The following is a 17,904-nucleotide window of genomic DNA, read 5'->3' as shown; positions in this document are numbered from 1 at the left end:
TGGAATAGAGGTGCCTAGAGTAGGCCACTTGCCCTGTGGTGATGTAAGTCAGTGGATGAGATTGAAAACCGAGTCCCCGAGTCCTTTCCTCACACAAATTGGTCACACTGCCTCATACGTGTTGTAAACCATGCACAGTGTAATCCCACAGGATTACAAAGAATCAGATTTCCAGACAATACCAGATAAACCCACAGGGGCTAGTCAGATATATATCTCCCTCAATCCACCAACACAAAATCCACTCAGCAACTGTGTATTCGTATTCATTTTTTATTTTTTATTAGAAACCTGCAGCCTGCATATTATAATTCTGCCATAATGAAAGGAAATGTGCCCTTGGCGGTACACTATGTCACCTGACACTGACCTGTAAACCTAGCATGTTTACATATTCACATTAACACTAGAACGACCGTGTTTATAGGTATACCTAGAACAACCATGACCGGTCAATTTGACCGGAGTATTATAAACAACATACATATTATAATGAAAGGACAAACAATACAATGTAAGTTGTAGTTTTATTCAAGAAAGTCATATAAAGCACCTACACAACCGAAACATTGTAAATAAACAGACATTTGAACAGAAATGTGTTCATATACAGGCATATTAAATAAAGCGCAACCTCAAAAACCGGTAATAAATGAAATAAACAAATATTTGTAAGTAAATTTGTGTATATACAGGTACAGTGCCTGTAGAAAGTCTATACCCCCTTGAACTTTTTTCACATTTTGTTGTGTCAGTGCTTTCTTGAGTAATGGCTTCCTTCTTCCCACCCTACCATATAGGCCAGATTTGTGGAGTGCTTGGGATATTGTTGTCGCATGCACATGTTGACCAGTCTTGGCCATAAGAGCCTGTAGCTCTTGCAAAGTTGCCATTGGCTTCTTGGTAGCCTCATTGATCAGTCTCCTTCTTGCTTGGTCATCCTGTTTGGAGGGACTGCCTGATCTAGGCAGGGTCTTGGTGGTGCCATACACCTTCCACTTCTTAGTAGTCATCTTGACCATGCTCCAAGGGATATTCAAGGCCTTTGATATTATTATTTTTTTATACCCATCCCCCGATCTGTGCCCTTCAACAACTTTGTCCCAGAGTTCTTTTAAGCACATTTATAAACATGATATTGTTTTGATCTTTATTTTGTGATCCACTGTTATTTGAAAGGCATGGGACTATGAGACGTGCTGCATAGTGGAAGGTTTTTACAACGCTTACCTGGGGAGGATTTTTAAGTCTGATCTGATTTTCATGAGTCATAATACTTATTGAGTTTAGATGCAAGGTTACAAATAAAACAACAATGTGCTGAACCTTCTAATGGTTCAGCACATTCGATTTGTTCCATACTTTTCCCATGTGTGAAGTATACTAGTATACTTTTATAAGGAGGATGTGGGTGAGTGCTCTTGTTTTATCCCTATTGTAACACTTGTCTCTGAAGGCTCGCTCTTCTCTTGTTTGTTATCATGAATGCAGTTTGCCAGATTCTGTGCAGCTGTAAGCCAAGGCACTGTACAGTAAAGTACCTTTATATCAGATAGTGTAAAAAAAAAACGACAGCCGCATGATGAAGTTCGAGTGTATCCTGAAAGAAAGCATTCTTCTGAAATATTTCAGTAGCAAAGACATTTTCTTTAAAGATGTTGGCAGATAGCTTAGTTCTCTGAGTGTAAACATGATACAGTACTCATTGTCTGAATGGAACCATAGGTTGTCATGAAAGAGCAATGATTCTGAATGAAGCGCTTTGTTTAGGCTTGTTAAAAGAGCTGTTTAACCCTTGTGTTGCATTCCTTTTTTCAATAGATTTTTTTTTTCTCTCGACAAAGTAGTGGCAAAGTGTACTTGGCATATGGAAGTGTCTTGTTTCCACCTTAGCTATGGTCAGATCAGGTTTCTATTGAAACCAGTTTCAAGCATCAGTAATTCTTGTAATTCTCTTGTAATTCTTTACCGCATTATTGTAAGCCAGGTCAATGATCTTAAAGAAAATGTATAAGGGGTCAGATTTGGGTACTAGTGTTAACTGAAGAGGGTGACTAGCTAATATTAAATACAAGACGGCTACCACAAATGCATATGTAGTGGTGTGTATTGAAGAACCATTCAATATGTCAGTCAGTCTAGTGCTATCCTGCAGAAAAGCTCTCACGGATTCTTGGAAATTTATAATAATAAAAAAGATGCACTGGGAGCAAGGGGTTTATGTTTTCCATTCAGGCTGAATGATATTATCATCCTTATGATCTTCTCCAGGAACAAAAGACTCTGGTGACAATTTATGTGTGTATTCATTTAATTTATTTCAAATTCGTTTTTAACAGGATAACCTGCTGGGATATAACCACTCATTCACAGCACTTCTCATTGGCAGTGGCAGGAAATATAAATCTGCAAAACATTAACGCTGTACAAAAAAAGTATTAGAGAGAGTAACATGAATTGGGTCCCCACAGTCATTTAGAAACTGACTTTATTATTTTAAAAAAATGTCATAATTGTGTGCACACTCTGCCTCTCTGGAAAAGCAAACAAAATAGGTTTTACTTTAGAAAAGCTTTATAACTAGTAAAGAAAACCCTTGTATAAACGAACCATTACCATCCTGTTAAATTAAAACACTATGCTGCATTTTTAAAAGCTGTGGCAGGAAATGGCTTTGCGGTGACTCAGACCAGAAGAAGGAAGCACAACAAAGGTATCTGCAGTTTCAACAAAACGCGGCGTGTGCCGTTTATTAAATAACAAAAATAAATAAAATATTTAAACAAAAGAAACACAGTTCACAGAGCACAAAAATAAGAGATAAACAAAAACAAATCACGAACACATAATAACTGTTAAGGTCCGGCTGGGCAGTAACCTTCACGGATCCTTTAAGCGTTTTTAGTTTCGTTTTCGCTTCTCTCTTCGTTCTCATTCCGCCTCTTGAACACCCGCCCTGAGGTGCAGAGAGCTGCAGGTATTTATGTAGGTGAACATTTCCCGATTAGCAACAAATTAATCACTTAATTCGGGAGATGGCTAACTTCTGCACGGGTTTTTAATGTGGATGGGGCTTCGCATCCACGCTGCAAAACAATAACAAAACACATGGTGCTTCGCCTTCAATCAATAATTATATACAGTAATGCAATAAAATAAATAATAAAACAAACAAATACAATAAATAAATCATAATACATTAAATAACGCAGGGGTGGAAGGGGAGACCCTGTTCTAAAAATAAATTAACAAAATACATTTAAGCAGGGCTTTTCTACTGCCCTGTTACATAAGCCTATGTGATGTGTTAGGTTTGCTATATCACCTGATAATAAACATCTCCCCAGTTCAATTCTACAAATCAGAGAAAATAAATCCTTCCTATCCTTCCGTACTACACAAAAAATGTAGTATTTGACCTGTAGTAACATGTAGCAAGCTAGGCATACATGGTCTCACTTGGCTCATAATACCTGTAGTTTAGATCAAAATCAGATGAATGTAGTGCCGTATATGATATACTTTAAGCAGCTTCAAAGCTGTCTTGTAAGACTATTGTAAGAACCTGGTTACAGACACTTGTGTTACATTTATTTCCCATTTGCTTAGGTCCCATCTTGAGGCCAGCACCGAGCAGTGGAAGCGCTTACACCTCTCTCTGCAGGAACTCCTTGCTTGGCTCCAGCTAAAGAATGAGGAACTGACCAGACAGAAGCCCATTGGGGGCGATGTGCCTACCGTCCAAAATCAGCTAGATACACACAGGGTAAGAGACTGCTATAACAACCCCACCCCTATTAAGGTTTCCCATAGTAAAAGCATAACAAACTGTACCAAAGCATAGTGGAACCATGGGTAAGCACTGTTAAGCCCAGAGAGATGTGGCAATGCAATGCATATTAAAAACATGGCTAACATTGGTAAACAATGAGGAAAGCATTGCAATACTGCAAAATTGCTAAGGTAAACTTGTATAAGGGCAACTCCATTACAGGGTATTGACACTGGGGCCCTTGCTTGAACCAGTAAAAAGCTAGGTACATCCAATACAGAATGGCATTACACATTTCAAACAAATTCCAAGATTGTCTGAATAAATGTTCTTCAGCCATTCATTATGCTGGCGGCTTTGAGGCGTGTATACAACATGTACTGTACCCATAAAAACTGAAATTGAGATTTTTTTAACGTATTTTATAGGAAGGAAACTAATTTAATTGTTTAAATTACACAATGCGGTGCCTTTCTAAGCTGATGAATGAAATAGCCTTGGGATCCTCTGGTTTGCCATAATAGTGTAAAAATTGTTTGCAGAGCATTAGCTTCTTCTACAGGTACCCAAATCTAATGGTGTCATTTGTATTGCCTTAGCTTTGGGTAGTTATCTTCCCAAGCATAGTATATAGATCAATATCTTTTGCCCCCCTATTTCACCCCAGGATCCTCTCTAGCCTATATCAGCTTTTCTTTTACGATCCCACAGCTTTCCCTCTAAGGCTGCTGATGGAATCTCTTTTGAACAGCAGGTGGGAATGCTTGGTTTCTGCCAGAATCTGTAACTGAATACAAAATAACTAATTGGGCATATCTCCTGACATTTCAGAGCACCAGCAGCATAATAATGTCAGGGTACATCATCTCACATGTATGGGTATTAATGACGCGCAGCCAGGTGAGGCACTGTTGGGCTTTTTTTTCTGAATCATTGCGGGCATTTCTTCTACTTAGCAAAAACAAAATCTCTGTTTTGTATCTTAAGATTGAACCTACGGTTCCATTACATTGGTTACTGTGTATTGGTTGCTATGGGGCTGGACAAGAAGAGGAGAGAGAACGGTAGTTTAGTGTGATGCAGTTGTTTTGCTTAATGAAAAATATTACCTCAGAATATCGATTTGTTTTTGGTTAAAAGGAAAATATATCTATGGAAGGGTGGTGGGTAATTCACTGACAAGAGGAGATATAAGGGTGAATTTGAAACATTGTAAAGGTGCCTGGTTTTATTGGGTGTGGGTGCTTCCCCTTTTTAGCCCGCAGAGGGCGTTATTGACCGTGGTCTGCCTACCAACGATGGTAGACAGAACCACGTAATACCAAAGGCGGTACACAGTTCAAAGTGTGGGCGCACTTACAGGTGTTCAAATGAATAATCAAAAACAGAAGGTGAAAGAAAAAAGAAAAATAAAACAGTAATAAAACTACAAATAAAAGGTGCTGCACTTGGCATCGTTTCCACAGTCGTTGCTACCCACACGACCCGGGTCACCGACCTACACTAGCGGCTCCCTCAGCCTGCTATAATGAATACTTCAGGGGTCTTCCCAAGGTTTCCCCGTTACTACTATTTTTCTTTTGTTTTTCTTTTTTTTCCGGTTTCTTTCCCCCGGCCGTTCTCAGTCCTGGACCAGCGCTTCCGCACGCTCAGCACTTTTAAAAGGGCAGACCTTTGGGAACAGTAGAGTGTTATTTTATAGGGCTAACAATCCCCCCGCAAGACCAGCCTCTCAGCCACTCATAGAGAGGGAAAGCCTACACACCCCCTTTCCCACCTCTCTGTGTCACTACAAGAAGATAGCTTCAGCCAGCTTTCGGATACGGTTAGAGTGACCGGCAAAGCTCTAAGTTCCTCTGAGTTTAAATTTTCAGCATCCAAAATGAGGACAAGGTAAACAGACAGCCCTATTTGCTTAATGTGTGCATTAGGTGTACATTAGTTTGTCTTACATTCTGGATTGAGGCTGCAGACTCTTCGAGTGTCATACTTGAGCAGGGGTAAAAAAAAAAATAAATAAACCTTTACATTTCATTGAGAGCGGCATTTATTCGAGGGCAACATCTATTAAAAAGCTGATATCTGAGTGAGCCGTCAATTCGAGGGTGGTCAATCACAAATGCCTTTGGCAATTTGACAATTAAAGATATTCCGAAATGGATTAATCAGTAAAGATTTACAGTTTCAATAATATCATTTGTCACACGGACAGATTAAAAAAAAATCTGACTTCCATTGCATTGCAGTTCAACTCATTCCAAATTTTTACTAATTAAGTTCACGGTAAAGTATGGAACTATAGGCACTAAGTTGAAACTGCAACACTATCTAGAGGGCTCAGATTGTAGTAAGAATTCAAACCTCAATGCTTACCTATTCATGAAGAAAAAGATGTAGAGAGCCTGTGGTATAAAGACCAGATGTTAAACCATGGTTCATCTGTTGTGTAGGCATTAACAATCTCATTGATTTTTTCGAAAACAAAAGGGTGTTGACCCTGGTTTCATGGATAAAAACTAATACATGTCATCAATTAAATCCCCCCTGACTAGTTATTACAAACAAGGGTTTACTTCCCCAATCCCTGTACAGAGGGAAAGGACATCCCTAGATGTTTTATCTCCTTTTTTGTCTTGTTTTTGAGTCGCCTTACTAAAAATAAGCCACATCAGACTTTCCTATGATCTTCTACATGGGAAGACAGAAGAAATATGAGTCTGTCTCCACCTGACACCAAGCCCTGAGGCACTCTCTAGGTTCTCAATGCTGTGTGTTCTCCCGAGCAACATTCCTCCTCCATGAGATGAGCTAATCAATTCTCACAATTAAACCAGCGGACAGAATGTCTTCATGGTACCCATTATTGACAACAAATACAAAGACTTCAATAAAGTAGTTTGGTTGCACTTTTGGCAGGCCATACATTATAAATGGTTGGTTTCCTGTTTTACCCTAGCTTTCAACACACGATTTTGCAAGTGCATTCATTTGCCATTTAAAAAAAACAAAACAAACAAAAAAAAACTTCTACAAAAGGTGAAATATGTGAAATGTGTCATTTATCTCTGGGATCCTACCACCTCCAGTATGTTCCTCTCCATCTGTTTCACCCTCATACAAATTCCACATGGTAAATTTGCAATTTACAAATTAATTTTACAGTTTAAAATGCTTTTCCCATGCTATATTATTCCCATTACTCATCATAGTTTCATCATGGTTTTCTGTTTTTCCCCATACATTTAGTATGCTTTACTTACTACACTTTCCATAGTATACACAGTGTGATGCGGTAGAGACAGAAAGCATTAAGAGATTGGTGAAATGTAGTTTTTGCTTCAGGTTTCGGAAGCACAAGAATGTGTTTGTGTTGCATGTTGGAAGGTTAAGAGGTCAAAATTGACTGCGAAACAAAGATCATTACTCGTTGCTTCTTTTACAATTATATTGGATTTCATTCAAATGGCTCTTTGGCATTACTGTGTTCCTTGACAAGATATTATTTATTTTTAGGTCATTAGTGTCTATAACACTTTGTGACCTAGTTAAAGGCTTGTTTAACAAGCTGTAAAATTGAACTGAAGCAAGCAAAAAATGAATTCCATACTTTACCGTGAACTTAATTAGTAAAAATTTGGAATGAGTTGAACTGCAATGCAATGGAAGTCAGATTTTTTTCTAATCTGTCCGTGTGACAAATTATATTATTGAAACTCTAAATCTTTACTGATTAATCCGTTTCGGATCATCTTTAATTGTCAAATTGCCAAAGGCATCTGAGATTGGGTTTCCGATTACTAGACATGAATTCCTTTTGTAGTGAAGCATCACATCTTGAGTTTCAAGCAACATCTCAAATGTCTGCATTAAATATCTGTTTTTTTACTAGAGGGGCTGCCTAACCTTTTGACTACCACATACATAGTAAGTGCCCACTGTTCCACAAAAAACATGGCAGATTCATGTAAATTAGATACCTGTTGGTTACTGCTGCTGTAGGAAGTGGACCACAGTTAAGTCACAGAGATTTGTCTTTACACTTTGCTTTGGCTAAGAATATAGTGCATAACAGGAAAAATGAAAAGGAACATATGATTTCTGTTTAAGAACTGTTGCTCTAATGTATACTATTTCATATTAATATTTCACATGTGTCTATAAAGATGTGAACACCTACAAATAGCACAACAGGAATGCACCTGTGTTCGATTATCCTTGAAGTAGATTTTATTTGAGAAACACCTGTCCAACAAAAGAAAGCGATCATTTGCTGATGGTATAATTAGAAATTGCATATTTGGAGCAAAGTTATACAGTTTATAAAACATTGTATAGTCCTCTTAATGAAAGGTTTATTTTATAATAATACACATTGGACTTGTTAAAATCACTGTAACCTGTGGGTACCATTATTAAACTCTATTGCTTGAAGCTTTGCAAATTGATTATATTTTATTTTAGTTGCTTTGTTCAGGACAGAAATCTTACCAAACATACACTATGAGGTACTGTGGTAGAAGCTTTATTCATACATAATACCAGTGCTGGCAGTTTTTGTCACTATAACAGGTCTGAGTCTCGTTGATTTCTCCTTCTCTGTTGCTGAATAGCAGATACAGTACAGTACCTATCTACTCATTAAGTATTCCACTATTCATCCAGTAAGTCTCTGTGAGCTCAGCTGTTTCATTTTTTATATATTTTTTAGTGATGTGTCTAACGTTTTGTACTCATGAGAAAGCAGAGCAAAACAGCAAGCAGAGCAACAAGTTATTTACGCAGTCAGGAAAGACATTTAATAATGGATGATTTTTTTCTCAAAAAACAATACAGTTACATTTAATTCCTTGCCAAAATGGCATGCTATGCAGTAGTTTGCCATTATAAAAAAAAAGTAAACATTTATTTTTCTCTATCGCTTGACTCATTGGGAGATGGGCGGAGTTGTTGCCACAACTAGTTCTGTCATGGTCTCAAGTCCTTTCTCTGATTTCACTGGTGCTGCCCTCCACACCTCAAAGGATATGAATCTCAGTCAGAGTGACAGAGTTCCATAAACCAGCTCCATTCTCATTAGGAGTGTAAGTCACCCCACTGGGATTTTGAACCTCGCCACTGTGCCCAGCTAAGGGAACATTTCTCAAAAATCAAACGGGGAGGATGGATTATCACAGCTATAAAAGCATTTCACTCCTTGTCTGCTGCTAGGTCCCTCTACTGTGAAATAAGCAGAGCGTCAGTGTGTTTTATGTTTTCTTTTTATCCCCCTTGCTTGAGATGAGTATCCCTGGCAACAGGGATATAGCTGAGGCTGCTGTCCGTACTGTCTCACTTATGTGTGTCCAACAAATTGTCTTGAGAATACCATAATACAGGTCATAGTTATAAAATATATATTTAGTTTGGGAATAACTTGCTCACATTTAATGGAACATGCTTGGCAATTTGTTACACACCATATTTTTTATGATACTGCATGAGATACAGAGCTGAAAAATTCTTCCCTTTTACATATTCCTTTAGCACTGCGTTTGTCTGAAATAAGTTATGAAAAGATCCATCACTGTATAGTGTTGTTCATATCCAAATCGCAATCCTCTAATAATACTGGTATCATTACTAAGTTCCAGTTCGAAAATCATGAGATGTCTAATGTATTTTTTTTAGGCTTTCAAGAGGGAACTGAAAGCTAAAGAATCTGTTATCTTAAACAGTCTGGAGACGGTGCAGATCTTCCTGGCAGAGCAGCCGGTCGAAGGGCTGCAAAGGCATTATCAGGAGCCAAGAGGTATGAATACACAACACTTGAAATACACTGCCTTCATTAGTTGTGCAGCAGAGTAATTTCACTAGCCTTAAATGCCTTTCATCTCTGAAAGTCAGGTTTTGAGACCGCCTCAGGTCACGAGTGAAATAAGCTTATGGGTCCCAACTCCCAGTAAATACAGACCACTATACTGTGCAACTAGCAGTCTCAGCTTAATGACTGAATGGCAGGTAGGTGTTATGGTGCACTTGCAGTGATATAAGGTGAAGTTTCAATTAATAACTGAAGCCAAGTGCCACTTTCCCTCACCTTTCCTTCAACAATTTGGAGTCACCAATTTATCCCAGTCCATAATTCTAATTTGTGCTGAAATAGTCACTTGATTGGCTTGATTTATACATACCAGTTTAGTTGGCAGACTAAATCCATAGATAATAGCTTAATTGTGCTAACTTGTCTTCTCAGAGCTGTCAGCTGGGGAACATGCCCAGAACATATCCCGAATCCTTCGCAAGGAGTCAGATGACGTGAAGACGGAGTGGGAGCGTCTGAACGGGCGCTCTTCAGACTGGCAGAAGAAGCTGGATGAAGCCTTGGAGAGGCTGCTGGAGCTGCAAGAGGCCATGGATGAGCTGGACCTCAAACTGCATCAGGCTGAGATGGTCAAGCAGGGCTGGCAACCCGTGGGAGATCTTCTCATTGATTCCCTGCAGGACCATATAGAGAAACTAAAGGTTTGTTTGTTTGTTACTTTTTGCTTTTATTAATTTCTTGTCGACTGACAAATAAACATGGCCTCTCAGTTCTGTTAGCATCCCAGCTTGAATCTGCTTAGTTTGAAGAAGGACAACCAACCAATCTTGCATGGCATGAAGGAGAGAGAGAGACGTGTTGCTGCTCTGCCCTGTTGAATAACAGTGTCAGGTCAGCAGCTCTTTGGAAGGTAGCTCAGGAGTTACATCAAGGCCCAACAGATAAGCTGAAAATTAAGCGAAAACTGAAAAACTGGCTCAATGAGCGCTTCTCTGTGAAGGTGCCGCATGAAATCAAATGATAAACAAGACTAATTATTATTAACCCAAAAGTCAAGTCTTCACTTAAAAAAAAAAAAAATCCTTTTAAAAAGACGTTAAATGGATTTCAAGAAGTAGACCAGAAGGTTTTGAATTCATGGAACATAAGTGTTAGTGACTCAGAAGGTAGCTTGCTTTTATTGTACACTGTAAACCTCACATATTGTCTACATGTGCAATATGGGTTTGGACAAAAATAGAATGCTTCTTGGTGGTAAATCTCCCTCCCGACCTGTGAGGGTGCTAAGTAAAGGGAACAGAGTACCCTGGACTGGTTGGCCTGACGATTCATTCCCATGGTTAAAAGGAAGTCAGCCATCTAGAAAGGGGGCAGAACTCTGGTGCACTAACTCATTGACCCAGAAGGGAAACGATGTGGTAGCCGCGGATTGGAGGAACGGCTGCACTCGTTTACCAAGAGGTCATGTGTGACGGTACAGATAGGGAATGGAGCAGCCTGATCTGTTTCTTTGTTTATGGTTAAGGAAACGACCCGGAAAGACCATTGTTGTGATATCACAGCAGAGACTCACCACGTACGGTTCAGGGAGTACCAAAAGTCCCCAGACAGACACCCCAGGGTGGTCATGCAAAGGTTGTGTGACCACATGGTACACTGGCTGACCCCCACCAAAAAGAACAATCTGCAAATGGGGGAGGCGATTGCAGTGGAGCAGTTTTGCCATGTGGCCTGTGCCAAAATCCAAGCCTGGATATGGCGCCACAACACCAACACCCTGGATGACTTTGTGAAACTGGCCGAGCACTGTGAAGACTCCCTGGTCTCTGCCCTGACAGGGATAAAAATGGACTGGGAAATTCCAGCACCAGCTGCCACGGTCCCCTGAAAGGACCCAGAAGCAAGATAATGCAGGGTAGACAATAGTTTGTCCACTGCAGGGATAGCATGGCTTCTCTGGGTGACAGACTCCAGGTCATCTTTTAAATCAGCTCAAGAGTTATGTGGCTGCCAAGCCTATACCTGTGCTTAATTTGGTCTTTATTTAAATCGAAGAGGGTAATGCGGACACAAAATATCCTTTCTCTTCTCATCCTACAAATCAGTCGTTCTTGCTGAAGACTATGTCTCCTTCTTGCTGCAATCACATTGGCTGTGGATAGGGGATAGTGTTTTTCATACTGCCTTTTAAAGGTTAGCTTATTTCGACTGTTAAAAACATGCTTTCAAAAGTTCTTAACAAATTGATGCAATTGTAAGTGTCACAATTACCGGCAGCTTTAGTACATCTCATACTAAAGAGAACCCTCGTTTGCACTATCGACACTCAATTTTTGCGAATTTATGCAGAAACGCCCATAATTATGTATTCATCCAAGGCTGAACCGCAAAGAAAAACTGCTGCTGCAAAGCATTCCCTAAAGATCCCTAACAGTGTCTTCTGACTCATTTGCAACTGGTTTACGACTATTGCGACAGTCGCAACACTTTAGTACATCTACCCCTGAGTATTGAGTATGTCCGCCATACTACAGCACATATTCGCCTCATGGAACCAATTCATCTTTGGTCTTCAGTGCTTTGCTTTTTTAGGAATCCATAAATGACCTGCAAATATGTGCAGTCGCCCTAAGAGTGTCTGTCATATACAGATATGATTCAAATTCTTGGAGTCCCCGCTTAACATACTAACACGCTGTTGTTTCTCTCCTTGTGACAGTCCGGGCAATTCAACGAAACAAAGACCCCAACAGTATTTTTAGAATATCTTTAAACACATGTTGATTTTATTCCGATCAATTTCATATTTATATACAATTTGTGAATTTGTTTGATTGCCCTAAGAGTAGTCACTTAAACATTGATCAACAGTTTATTCAGCTATGATTAGTGTATTCCAGTGAATCAGATTTTTGTCATCAATCAATTTCTATCTGTCAGTCTAGATCCATACCTTATTCTTTCTTATCTGTCAAAGGCTGTTGCTGTGGAATACCACCACAAACTTAGAAGAGGGTTAGTGATACAAAGCAGCTATTATCCTGTCATAATCTGGAGCTTGGTTGTATTGCAATATGTATATTGTAGTTCAGCAGAAAGCAGTGTTGATCAGATGCATTTCAATTTTAAACAAAAACAACAAAACAAATGTTTAGTTGTGTTCTTATCAAAAGTCTATTGATACTTCTGTCATTGACTCAAATGAACGAGGAAAGCTGTCATATTGTGTAAGATTTTATGTTTTGCACAGGGTGTTTAGAAAAGAGCTGCACGGTGCATTAAATCATGCTGCTGAAAATTCATGAAGCTATACACTGGCACAAACATAAATCTTCTAGATGCCAAGACTGTAGAGCAGATCAAACATGCTTTTCCCTATGGGATCATCGTGGCATAAATATAGGTGTACTAGTTTCAGATTCCTGTATAAATATAGAAAGTACATGTATCCTCTTTTGTTATTTCTGATAAAACATCCATTAGAATGAGTAAAGTTTATGGGCCTCACTTACAAAGCGTTTACCATTTACCTTGTGCAGTTCTGTCCCTGTCCTATTTACTATTCCCATTTCCGTGCTGAAAACAAGGATTTAGCAGATGCAAAATGAAAGGGGCGGAATAGCGTCACCGCCTCATTTGCATTGAATTAATGATGTTTACATATGCAAAGCAGCATGTTAAACACAGATGCTTGGGTTTGTGATGATCGCTGCCTTAAGACTCTATGGAGAACAGCGATCCACACAAATTCAAGCAGCTGTTTCTTTGCTCATTTCACTGTGAACGGTAAACTAGCTCGATCAGGAGGCTGTAAGAGCTTGTAACCAGGATGTCCCCGGTTCAAATCCCGGCTCACTCATTGTGTGACCTTGAGCAAGTCACTTAACCTCCTTGTGCTCCATCTTTCGGGTGAGATGCAGCTGATGCATAGTTCACACACCCTATAGTCTCTAAGTCTCCTTGGATAAAGATGTCTGCTAAATAAAAAAATAATAAAAATATGTATTTTATTTTCCTTACAGTATTTTCCATTACTCTTCACCTCCCCTGTTCATTTCATACTTTAATCAAGTAGACCAGCGCTACAGTAGCTGTACATGGTCCGGTGTCAATGATTGGTGAATTCATCATATTGTACAGTGAAAAAAAATCCTGAATTGTGGAACTCTGCCTAACAGTGATTCACTCAGACGAGAGTATCTCCCTAAAGTGTATGCAGCACACAAAGAATATTAATGGAAAATTAACGATTCTGAGTGTGTTTGCGTCGGATGCGGCGAGACCACTGATGATTCAAGGCAACTGTGTTTTGTACATTATTTTCATCCCACAGAGCTTTACAACTGCTAATTCAGAGGAACGTACTGCTTACTTAGTAGATACACTGCATCTTGACTGTTAACCACACAACAGTAGTAGGTCAGGTTGTCTTTAAGACACTTGTGAAGAATGGCATTGACTTCAACTGTGTGCCTTTGTAATAGACAATGTAACAGAGGGTAAAACACTAGCTGTTTATGTCTATGCTTAGTCATATAAGATGTGTTTTTTTATTATTAATTTTTTACATTGATAGGCTGCAGTGGCATATATGATATTATATAATTTACTAATAATTTTATGATATCTGTGGTTTTGTCAGTTTTGCAATAAATGCTTCTCCCATGTTTAATATTTTGGGATAAAGGCAGCAAAATAGCCTATAAATAGCACAGTCATTTTAATTAATGTGTCAACATAAGTCTTAAAGGTTTACAAAATGTTGCTGAATTTGTCATTCAAAGTTTTGTTTTTTTTTAAAAACTATTTTTGTCGGCTTGTTACTTTTTTTGCAGCTAACACAGACCATTTTAAACTACTCTTGTTTCCAAAATTGTTTCAATAGCGACTCGAGTTCCAGTGTTCCTATGTACATTTTAAAGAATTGACTCCGTAGCTAGCCTACATGTTAGCCTTGGTCTTTTAATAAAATGACGTTTTCGTGACACTCCGTGAAATGTGTTGTTTTTTTTTTTTTTTGATTGTCATTCAGTTGTATGCCAAAACATTGACGATTCCTCGGCTCTTAAGAAAAGGGCATTTTCTTTAATGAAGCAAGTCAAAACCCACCCAATCAACAAAAAAAACAAGGAAACATTGACGATTTTGCGTGCAGTAAAGTGTAACTTATCTGACTACACAACAATGTACAAGCATGTATGTTTTTAACTATTTATTTTCATGGACTGTTATGGAGCTACCTTCTATATATTACCATTTGCAACTTCATATGGTGTTCCTTGTTTGTTTGAACTGTTGCCTTTTTATTCTGTAAATCGGGGAAAAGTCGTTGTCGAGCTGTGCTAGAGGATTTAACGCAGGCTTCAGTTTTTTCCGGTTTTATTCTGAAATGTATCGTTTTATTCTGAAATGTATTGTTCAGTCGTTCATAATAACTTAAACCCAAGAATTCTACCTGTTGTAAAAGGGTGGAGGGCTAGTTATAAAGGCTATAATGTACATGGAGGTGTGTGTGTATATATGTATGTATGTATGTTTGTATGTACATGTGTGTGTCGCTGTTTGTTCAGGGGTGAGGGGCCTGCAAGTGTATGCTTGCCTAGGGCCCAGTGATGGGTTAGTCCAGCCCTGGCTGTAATAATGAATCTTCATGAATCTTGTAACATTGTGTCAGACAGTTGAATTGAGTTCAAATTCTGGTACTGTTTTATAGAGTTACTGTCATCACTATTTTTAATTTTTTGGTTTTGTTTTCCTTTATCTCCTTTTTCTTACACCACGCTCTCTCTCTCTTTCTCTCTCTCTCTCATATCCCTGCCGCCACAAGTAAGTAAGCTGCTTCACCTGTTGTCAATAGTATAAATACTGTACACAGTTTCAGATATGTTGCCACCCACATTTTGTAGGCTAATTAGAATTTCTTTGACCTGGTATTTTTGCTTCAATTAGTTAGTAAATAGGGCGGGACACTTTGGAAATACCATGCGCAGTCATCTCAAGTTTCATCCCGCAATTCTGGCCAAATTACCGCCACTTAGTAAATTGGGCCCTATGAATATTAAATGGTTCCCTTAGGGGACAATTCTGTTGAACAAAAACAGCTGTTACCATCAAGACACACTTTTCCTTATTTAGTCTCAACAGACAAGCTTGGTAAACATATTTGTTTTTTTGCAACAATGCTGTTTCACATTCATTAAAGTCAGAGTGTTCCTTTTCTGTTCATCGTTTTTTATTTGTTTATTTAGTTATGAAATGTAATGAATAGACCAAAGCAGTTAGCATTCACAAAATAAATATACAGTACACTATGTATGTATGTCAAATATGTCATCTTCAGAAATTGTCACATAATATTGTACTTTATTTTTTTTCAGCTATATTTATTATCTGAGACAGTAAATATAGCACAGGTGATAATGATCTGGAACACAAATAAAGCAGTGTTACCATTTTTTAGTGTGTTTGTTACTTGATGAAAATAAAGTGTTTCTGTGGCAAAGTGGTTGCCGTGCGCAGGTGTGGTGACATCACGGACCAGGAAATGAAACAATAAACAACTTTTGTACGGGCAAAACGGCGCTGCTGCGCTAGTATTTAATAATTAAACAAAATAAACAGTTTAAACAAAAAGAACACACAAAACAAAGCAAGGGCACTCTGACCAAAGTAAAACAAACACTTTCAAACAAGTATGTTTTTGATATAGCAATTGTTTTTCTATTCATCTCACGTCTCGCCTCTGACACTCTCCTCCTAATAAGCCTGGAGTGCTTATTTTTATATTCTGTGGCTGGAGCCTTAATTATCTCATTTTACACAAGAATTACCTTAAGGCTCCAGCCACATTCCCACAAGGTTTCAATGGAAGAGGTTTTAACCCTATCCCCACAGACTACACATTAGACCGGCTTTTTCATCGGTCTCAAACAGTAAGTAATAATAATAACAAATGAAAACATGCAAGGGGTGGGCATTTTGGCACAGTTTCACATTATAACCATCCTCTCAAAATCCATCTTCCATTCTTCACATCCATACTCTTACCATCCTGTAAATTTCAGCAAATTCAAACCATTGTTATTTGTTGTGTATTACAACTACTTCCAGAGATGTCTCCTTATTTCTTTTTTTTCTTATTTCCTTATAATGTTATAGAGCTTGATTCTCACAGGTGTTTGTGTTTTAAAGAAAAAACTGGAAGCAGTCACGTCTTGAGTTTCCAGTCTGGCCTTCCTCTACCCCCTGAGTGAATGCTGGCTGTGAATTCAATCTGATTTCTCACTTCTTTCTCTAGACCTTATTCTTCACACCTCCTGGGTTTTGCTTGTTGTACCATTCAGCCCTCTCTTCTTCTAGTGTAACATGCATAAATGTGCTCAATCATAATTAACAATTCTTGGATACCCCCTACAAACTCTGTGGTATTTATTTTTAGAACTTTCTAAAAACATTTGATTGCCTGTCAAAGTAAGAAGTTCTCGCTCCATGGCAATATTGTGTGATATATTTTTGCTGATTTATAAACTTACTATATATTGCAATAAGCACTAGACCCAAGGGAATTTTCCAGTTCAAGTAAAAAGAACAATATTTACCGCTCCCTGAGTGAGTCATAATCCACATCTTTTACGAATGCAAAGATACAATATTCATTAACATAATGTGCTAGCATAATATACAGTGTGCACTACCAGTGAACTGAATAAGTAACTTAGCAAAGAAGCAGACCAATGAGTGGAAATAAGGTTTCAATTTATATACAGTTCTTGGAGGTCTTTTTGAAACTCCACCTTTGAATTCTTTATTCTAAATTATTGACCACGGCATTTACAAAATGAGTTTTGACTGGAACCCTTTGCTTGATTTATTGGAGGCATTGTTGCAGTGTACAAGAGAATATGTTTCCCAAAACAAACAAAAAAATAAATGAGTATGCACCTGATGACGATTTATAAAAGCCACTTCCCTCTGACTCGTAGAGATTAGAGTGAAGAGAATACATAGCAGTCTGTTATTGGCAGTTAGAGTTCCTTGAGCTAACTCAGTGTTAAGTCAAAAACACTGGTTGTAAAAAGCTCACTCATTTAGATTTAGATAGTGGCTGGCCTTATATTAAATTAAAATATACCTTTGGGGTACAAGTATTATATTAGTGTATTTTCCTGAAGACATCTTAGCAGAAGCATGTGAAAAACACAGCATTCCCAGCAATGGCAACAGATTGGATTATGCAGTAGCACATTGGTACCAAGCAACCATGCTGCAGTAGATTAACAGAACAGGATATAAAAATGTTACCCATTCTACCCACAGCTCATAACATGACTTC

The 17,904-nt window shown here is 38.4% G+C and overlaps 1 protein-coding gene across 10 annotated transcripts in view; it reads left to right on the top strand.

Annotated features, from left to right (window-relative positions):
• dmd (dystrophin) overlaps positions 1 to 17,904 on the top strand; it is a 728,160-nt gene that overhangs the window by 599,884 nt on the left and 110,372 nt on the right. For all 10 annotated transcript variants that reach the window (XM_041259003.1, XM_041259005.1, XM_041259010.1 and 7 more), the window contains 3 exons: positions 3,610 to 3,766; positions 9,440 to 9,560; positions 10,005 to 10,273. In XM_041259003.1, the coding sequence (XP_041114937.1) occupies positions 3,610 to 3,766; positions 9,440 to 9,560; positions 10,005 to 10,273 (547 nt within the window). The remainder of the gene's footprint in view (positions 1 to 3,609; positions 3,767 to 9,439; positions 9,561 to 10,004; positions 10,274 to 17,904) is intronic.

Source organism: Polyodon spathula, chromosome 9 (assembly GCF_017654505.1).
Source record: "Polyodon spathula isolate WHYD16114869_AA chromosome 9, ASM1765450v1, whole genome shotgun sequence".
In the NCBI taxonomy this organism is placed as follows: domain Eukaryota; kingdom Metazoa; phylum Chordata; class Actinopteri; order Acipenseriformes; family Polyodontidae; genus Polyodon; species Polyodon spathula.
Note: the sequence above shows the minus strand (reverse complement) of the source record. Positions and strands in the feature narration are given on the sequence as shown.